At 46.7% G+C, this 7,507-nt stretch overlaps 1 protein-coding gene across 2 annotated transcripts; it reads right to left on the reverse strand.

The window, feature by feature from the left end:
- Positions 1–1,829: 1,829 nt before the first annotated feature.
- On the reverse strand, positions 1,830–7,270 carry RPL26 (ribosomal protein L26). 2 transcript variants are annotated; one of them, XM_066364840.1, is made up of 4 exons: positions 7,182–7,270; positions 6,201–6,373; positions 5,098–5,238; positions 1,830–1,997 (listed from the first exon to the last, which is right to left on the reverse strand). In XM_066364840.1, exons 2-4 carry the CDS (start codon positions 6,366–6,368, stop codon positions 1,869–1,871), a joined length of 438 nt encoding a protein of 145 aa, XP_066220937.1. In that variant the 5' UTR covers positions 6,369–6,373; positions 7,182–7,270; the 3' UTR covers positions 1,830–1,868. The 2 variants fall into 2 exon arrangements, with proteins under 2 accessions (XP_066220937.1, XP_066220936.1); XM_066364839.1 differs by lacking the exon at positions 7,182–7,270 and adding an exon at positions 7,065–7,089.
- Between the last annotated feature and the right edge of the window lie 237 nt (positions 7,271–7,507).

A 7,507-nucleotide genomic window follows, 5' to 3' on the forward strand; every position in this document is an offset into this window, starting at 1 on the left:
GAAATCCTGAAGCACGGTCCAAGAGCCACATTTGGCTAATAGGCCTATTTTGTTTGGTCCATCCAGTGGTTTTAGAAAAAATGGAATGGTTTATCTAGATTTATAGATCTGGAGATTTCACTTAAAAATCTAGATTTCGGACTTCCTTGAAAAATGGGAAGATCTGGCCACACTGGGAGCTCTGCTGCCTGGCTGGAGTAGAGGTAGTAGCACCCTTTCAATAGGGACCACACGGTTTCCCAGTCCCCAAGCCACCTACTGTCATATTCACCTCCCCTGCCCACCCCTGTAGGTATCTGAATGCCTGTTCTAGAGCAGCACGGCGGCTTCCTGGCGTGACCTGTGCTGGTGGGGTAATTGATAACTGAGCTTGGAGAAAACTGGGGACATCTCGCTTCCTCCCCACCTGGGATTCTCTGCTGTGGCTGTGCCCAGCCACACACGTGTTCCCGCTGATCTTCGAAACCACACTGATCTTTGAAACCACACGTGGCTCACTCTCCTTCCTAGTGCATTCAGCAGCCCCCGCTGATGGCCACTTCTGCTGGCTCCGAACAGCACAGCTCCTGGAGCACTTGGGTTTGAGGCTTCAGCAGACTGGTTCAAGTGTGCATTACCTGGAAGGCAGGGCTGAGCCTTCTGCCCCGCGTGTCCCCTCAGAGGGCAGGAGTATCGACTGGAGGCAAAATACGTCCAAAGGGCATTTGTCAAATACTTGGCAGTGCAGTGCTGGGAATTCACTTGGTTCTAGCATTGACTGAGACTGCGGGCTTCCCTCGCTCCGACTACAAAATGGGCACACGAGGGCGGTAACACCGACTCGTGAGAATGCAGATCGAGCATGTAGCGTTGTTCCCACACTCCCCACATCACACAAACTCCCGCTTATTCCTGAAGACCTGGTTCGGGCATCACCTGAGTGCTGCCTTCGTCCGGCTCCCACGGGGCCACCCACTAGGGGCTGAAGGAGCGGGTGCGCAGGGGGAGGAGGTTCCGAAGCAGAATGGGAGGCGCCAGGGGCCAGTCGGGAGCCCCGTCCACCCACAGGTCAGCCAAGGCGAACAGCCAGCCTGGCGCCACCCGAGTCACTACCCGCATTTACCAGGGTTCTGCTCGGCAGGTAGGCAGCTCCCATGCTTTGCAGAAGCTGTTAGGGATGCAGGGGCCGGTGAGAACTGGTGACCTATTTCCCCGTGTGGTTGCAAAGCCTTTGTAGTACATGCCTCCAGCCTGGAAAAAGCTGCATACTTCAATCTGTTTAGATTCTCAATTTAGAGTTAAGGGCAGGGGCACGTGTTGTCAACAAAGGACACCATTTTACTCCATCCTTCGATAGCCCGCATTTCAGACAAACGTTGCTAAGATTTGTTTGAAGTCCCAGCCTAGTGGCGCCTGCCCAGCACCAGTCACAGAATGAGACAGTAAGGGGCCCTCGCGTACTCCACGGGGCGGGGCTTCTCTGGATGGAGAACAATTCGGTCTGGGTGCTCCTGGGAAGTCATAGCAGCCTCTAAAGCTTTCGATACAATGGCAATATCAAAACTTTTATGCAAAACTTCTTTTAATATGCTATGTTCAAATTAGGACAGGTTGGAGGGGCAGTGATCCCAACCAGTGTTCCATCTGGGAGTTCTCCTTAATGAGTCACGATGCACTTCTAAGTGTTTTCTGACTGCTGTAAAAATATCACTATCTTGAGTTCAGAAAACTGTTAGAAGGTCGCAAAGTAGGGTGGCCTGTCCAGTCAGCAAATGTCACCTGAACTTACCTGAAAACCAACCCACTGGGAACTAAGTAATAACCCAAATCACCACACATAAAACATGCTCTCCACTGAACATTTTTAATGAAAGGTGTACGTAAGATGACTATTCCTGCATCTTCTCAATGGTCTCTTCCTTGTATTTGCCCTTTTCCTTTCCTACTTGGCGAGATTTGGCTTTGCGTTCGAGGATCTTTTTGCGGTCTTTGTCCAGCTTTAGCCTTGTGATAACCACCTGCAGAAAACAAACACTTCTAACAATTAACAATATAGAACACGCAGGAAGGTCCAACATTCAATCTACTTATCAAACTGAGGTGATAAACACCTAAACATGAAACCGTTAGCTCAAACAGGAAGAAATGATTCTTTAGCTCCCAAATCAAATCCAGTCAACGTTCACTAATGCTATTCCAACAACGGGGCAATGAGATGCCAGTGGTTTTTCTCATATCCTCTTCTGTAGATTTCTTCTAGAAAAATTGCCTTCTTTTTCTGTTGTAAAATACACAAGCCACTCCACTCCTCTCTTCCTAGTTTTACAAGCTAAGCAAGTCATATATTTTTGTTTCTATACTAACTTTAGAATCATAAGATTGGAAAGCCTCTACTCATGCTTCAACTTGCAAAACCTTTTATGAAGTCACAGTACAGACCTTACGTTAATAATGCTCAAGACATCTACACTACACTAACTTTCAGTCTTATGAAGAAAGGTGAAGTAAGAGGAAGAACACCGAACTAGTTCTGGAAATAGAACATGGTGTCAGAGAAAATCTCCACCATAATGGGGTTCCTATTCTGGTATGGGGAGGTGGAAGGAAGGGGAACAAGAGCTCTATCATGTAGGGTAACTGAGTGAGACACCACTGATAGGGCTACATTTGAACAAGACATCTGTACAAGGGGAAAAAGTAGTCACCTGGGTAGAAGCATCCCTAAGAGAATACAAAGGTCCAGAGGCAGGAAAGCTTAAGTTTTATAGGCGTGTGTTTCTCAAACTTGAGTGTGGTGGAACTGGGAACAGAATTTGCAATTCTATTGTTTGCCAGGTCACCCTGCTAACCAGTGGACCAGTGGATGTTTCCGAACAAACATGGCTGTAGGAACAGCAAGGAGGCCAGGAGACACATGGAGAGGGAAGACAATAACATGAAGAGACAGGCCACTCTGATAGTTTACAAGCAGCCAGAATTCCGTATATAACAAGGCAGGAGTCAACAGGTCTTACTGACTGATGTCGGGCATATAATGATGACATTCTGATCTAATCATAAGCAGAGAGCTGCTATTTACCATGATGGTGGCAAACTGTGACAGGTTTCAAGGATAAAAATCAGGACTTTGAATATGTCAGGTTTGTGTTAAGAATTAGATATCCAAGTCAAAAACAGACGACTGGATTGGAGGTCTAAGTTGGAGCCATCTGCTTCTAGATCTGCAAGCCCTAAGACTGAAACAAAAAATGATGACTAAGCCACAAACTGAGGCCAAGTATCATGATAGTTGTAATCTAATCCACGGGTAAAAAATACGTGGTGAATTGTAGGTGAAAGATGTGCAGGTGTTTTATCGCACTAGTCCTTCGACTTTTCCATAGTATGAAATTAGATTTGTAGTGCCAACTTAAAATCTTAAAAATCATTCATTATGCCATTACCTTTATATTAAATGTAATTAAAATTTTTTTATTTAAAAAATTAATGGGCCTGACCTGTGGTGGCGCAATGGATAAAGCATCAACCTGGAAATACTGAGGTTGCCGGTTCAAAACCCTGGGCTTGCCTGGTCAAGGCACATATGGGAGTTGATGCTTCCTGCTCCTTTCTCTCTCTCTCTCTCTCTCTCTCCTCTCTATAATGAATAAATAAAATCTTTAAAAAAAATAAATAAATAAAAAATAAAAATAAAAAAAAATTAATGGGTGGGCCCTGGCCGGTTGGCTCAGGGGTAGAGCGTCGGCCTGGCGCGCAGAAGTCCCAGGTTCGATTCCCGGCCAAGGCACACAGGAGAAGCGCCCATCTGCTTCTCCACCCCTTCCCCTCTCCTTCCTCTCTGTCCCTCTCTTCCCCTCCCGCAGCCGAGGCTCCATTAGAGCAAAGATGGCCTGGGTGCTGGGGATGGCTCCTTGGCCTCTGCCCCAGGCGCTGGAGTGGCTCTGGTCGCAACAGAGCGACGCCCCGGAGGGGCAGAGCATCGCCCCCTGGTGGGCGTGCCAGGTGGATCCCGGTCGGGCGCAGGCGGGAGTCTGTCTGACTGTCTCTCCCCGTTTCAAGCTTCAGAAAAATACAAAAAAATATATAAATAATAAAAAAAAAATGGGTGAAACTAATCAGTAAGAGTACATAGGCTTGCCTGACCAGGCGGTGGCGCAGTGGATAGAGTTGGACTGGGATGTGGCGGACCAGGTTTTGAGATCCCGAGGTCGCCAGCTTGGGTGTAGGCTCATTTGGTTTGAGCAAAGTTCACCAGCTTGGACCCAAGGTTGCTGGCTCGGGCAAGGGGTTACTCGGTCTGCTGAAGGCCCACGGTCAAGGCACATATGAGAAAGCAATCAATGAATAACTAAGGTGTCGCAATGAAAACCTGATGATTGATGCTTCTCATCTCTCTCCGTTCCTGCCTGTCTGTCCCTGTCTATCCCTCTCTCTGTCTCTGTAAAAAAAAGAAAAAGAGTACATAGGCTCCAAGTAAACATATCTATAGTATTTGAATTGTTGATTGCGTTGTGTGCCTATCACCCAAAGTCAGGTCATTTTCTGTCACAATATATATTAAATGTAATTTTTAAAAATTGGGAGAAATTAGACAGCAACGTTGGAAAATTCAGTCACACCCAGGACAGGAACTTGCTATGGGAATCAAATCAGATTTTCTATCATGGCTAAGATATCACTCATTATTAATGGGATCTAGCCTCTGAACCTCAGGGTCCCCCCATTAGTAAAGGGCTTAACACCTACTTCTCAGGGTTGTAAAGCTACCTTATGGCTCACTTCTGTTTAATACGTAAAAGCAAACAAGGTATGAGCTCCATGTCATCTAAGAATTACTCCATTCTCTCAATTTTAAGATCAGTTCATTGTGAGATTACTGCCTGCTCAGTAGCTTTAGAGGAAAAAGTACTTGATTCACAGAGAATGACTGTTAAAGACACCTTGATTTCATACAAATTTGAAGTGTTATTAAAATACTCATTTGCAGTATTTGCTTAGAGACTGGCCTGTAACACATCTAAAATCTATCTCTATGGGACTGTTCTGCAAACAAGCAATCCCATTTGCCTGCAACTGCTTTAGTCTCACCCCCCCTCCCGCGTTCTCGGAAACACCTGCCTTGCTGGGGTGAATGCCCACGTGGACGGTCGTGCCGTTCGCTTTCTCCCGCTGCACTCGTTCGATGTAGATGACGTATTTCTTCCTGTAGACCTGGACTACTTTGCCAATTTGCTGCCCCTTGTAATGTCCTCGCACAACCTAAACGCAAATTTAAAAATCACAGAAAAATGTCGATTAGAAAAAGAAAAAGATTAACCTTGTAAATCAGAAAAACTGTAAATCTTGTAAACCTCACTGATTACAGGACTGCTCAATTTTGATTTAGCTGTTAATGGAAATGGGCCAATAATTCTATCTCGGGCTTTAACTTGCAAACAAATAAACCATGGCCCCACAGAACTCTACAATAGACAGCGGTGGGCTTTTTGCAGCAAGTAGAAAACAAGGAATTGTGGCAACAGGCCACAAGTATTTACCTCACAACCAATTCAAGTGTTCACCCTTGAGCCAAACAAAAAGTGGACAGTAGCGAACATGAACACACCACTTCTTTCCCAAAGGTTAACCAGCGTCGTTTTCCACCCAGAAATCCCAGCGGCCCCCAGCCTGAGGAGGCACCCAGAGTACTTCTGGACTGATGGTTCTTTCCACTTGCAGCCTCTGTCTTACAGTAAGAGATCCTGAAAGCAGAAAAGACTGCCTCCGAAATCTACTGGCAATTTTAGCACCAAGAGAGCAGCAGCCCACGGCTGTTCTAATCCGCACCCCTCTCTGGGAACTGGCTTCACTCACTTCATTTATTGGAGTGACACGTTCTGGATTTTGATTCAGACAGCTTACTAGTCTTCAAATACCTCTTCAATGACCAAACATACAGAAGCAGATAAACCCAAGAGAGTATTCTGGCTCTGAACGATCTTTCCTGTTTTTGTTTAATTACGGCTGCATCTAAATAATAATGCTTGGGACAACTGATTTTCACCAGAGAATAAAAAAGTGAAGTAAAAACTGAAAAGCAGCACTTTTTTTTTTTGTTTTCTAGTCCCTGGCTCAACTCCTTCTGGAAGCCACGCTCTCAGATACATGACTCTCAGAATGCAATCCCTTTCTATGCCACGAGTGCAGGGTATTTACCAAGACGTCCAGAACACAGTGCATACCTGGACCTCATCATCCTTTCGGATGGGCATGGACCGAACGTTGTACTTCTGTCTCAGCTCTTTGGAAAGAGGAGAAGACATAATCTTCCTGCGAACGTGGGAAGGGGCATTGAAATGCCTTTTGCGGTTCTTGCTCCGGTCAGAAGTCACAAAGGGATTGAACTTCATCTTGACTAAATAAAAAGTTGAAAAGGGAATAAACGACCAAAATCTCATTCACGTTCCAAACCAGTCAAAACAGTTTCATCCTGAGCTCAGAATGCCCACGGAAACTGTCACGTTCTTTAACTCTATCAAAGACTACTTGTCCTCAATAGTCTATCAACTGAAGCATGTAAATATTCACTTATGCAATAAAATGCTTCCCATTAGCAACACAATTATTTTAGTTATGAAACTTTTTGTTTACACTCTCCAAAGTCCGTAAGTCCCACAACAGTGAGGAAAACACTAATGAATTAGGGCATAACTGACCAACAACTCAGTTCTTCAAAACTAACTCTTCACCTATATCACGTTTGAGAGACCAACCAACGTCAACCTTCTGCGAAGCGGAGTGTGCACACATCTGGCCCCGTTCAAAATGAATCAGGCCACCCACCCCGAACCTGATTAAGGTTGCAGAGATCTCAGGTCCAAACAAAACATTCCAATGGGCGAGCGCGGCTTGGAGGTACCGTGGCTTTAACAACAGTTACGTCGAGAGCATCCTTTGAGAATGACACCGCCCAGACCTGACTCCATATTCACAGGCCCCCTCCCCGCCAGCTCCCGTTTCCGAGTCCCCAGATCCTCCTTTCTCTTCCTTCCCCTAGCCCGACGGCCCTTGAACTAGTGGGAAAACGGGTCGAGACCATCTCGGACCCTTCCCCTGGCTGTTAGCCGGCCGCTGAAAGAGGATCGGGGACCGGGAGGTCGAGAGCATCCTAGCCCGTGAGCCGATGGCTGCGGATTACACGCGCCTTCCCAACAAATCCTCACCCGCTGCCGCTCCTACGATGGCCGCAGAGGGGAAAGAGACCCACACGCTACTTCCGGTCCTGTACGTTCACGAGAGCTCTCGCGAGACCGACGTCTCGAGCGAGAGAGGCGCGAAGTTTGAACGGGAAGAAGAAACTGGGAAAGAAATTGATGACTAGTGCCACCTTACGGCTAGGAGGGGAACTGCGAAGAACTGCAAAACCCCTTTTTCAGTTCGTGGTTGCTTTCTTCGGAGCTCTGGGTTCCGCAGCTGCGTCCTCTGCGAAGGGTCGTTCCCGGGCGAGTGGCGGGCACTGCTCAGGGTCTGACTGCCCTGGTGGCTGCTA

Source organism: Saccopteryx leptura, chromosome 2, assembly GCF_036850995.1.
Source record: "Saccopteryx leptura isolate mSacLep1 chromosome 2, mSacLep1_pri_phased_curated, whole genome shotgun sequence".
Taxonomy (NCBI): Eukaryota; Metazoa; Chordata; class Mammalia; order Chiroptera; family Emballonuridae; genus Saccopteryx; species Saccopteryx leptura.

Bases quoted from the DNA above. Each gene is read 5' to 3' on its own strand.
- RPL26 (XM_066364840.1), bottom strand. From the start codon at position 6,368: ATGAAGTTCAATCCCTTTGTGACTTCTGACCGGAGCAAGAACCGCAAA. The intron at 5,239-6,200 runs GTATGCACTGTG...ATTTGCGTTTAG, and splicing joins GAAAGGATGATGAGGTCCAG to GTTGTGCGAGGACATTACAA. The intron at 1,998-5,097 runs GCAGGTGTTTCC...TGTTTTCTGCAG, and splicing joins TGGGCATTCACCCCAGCAAG to GTGGTTATCACAAGGCTAAA.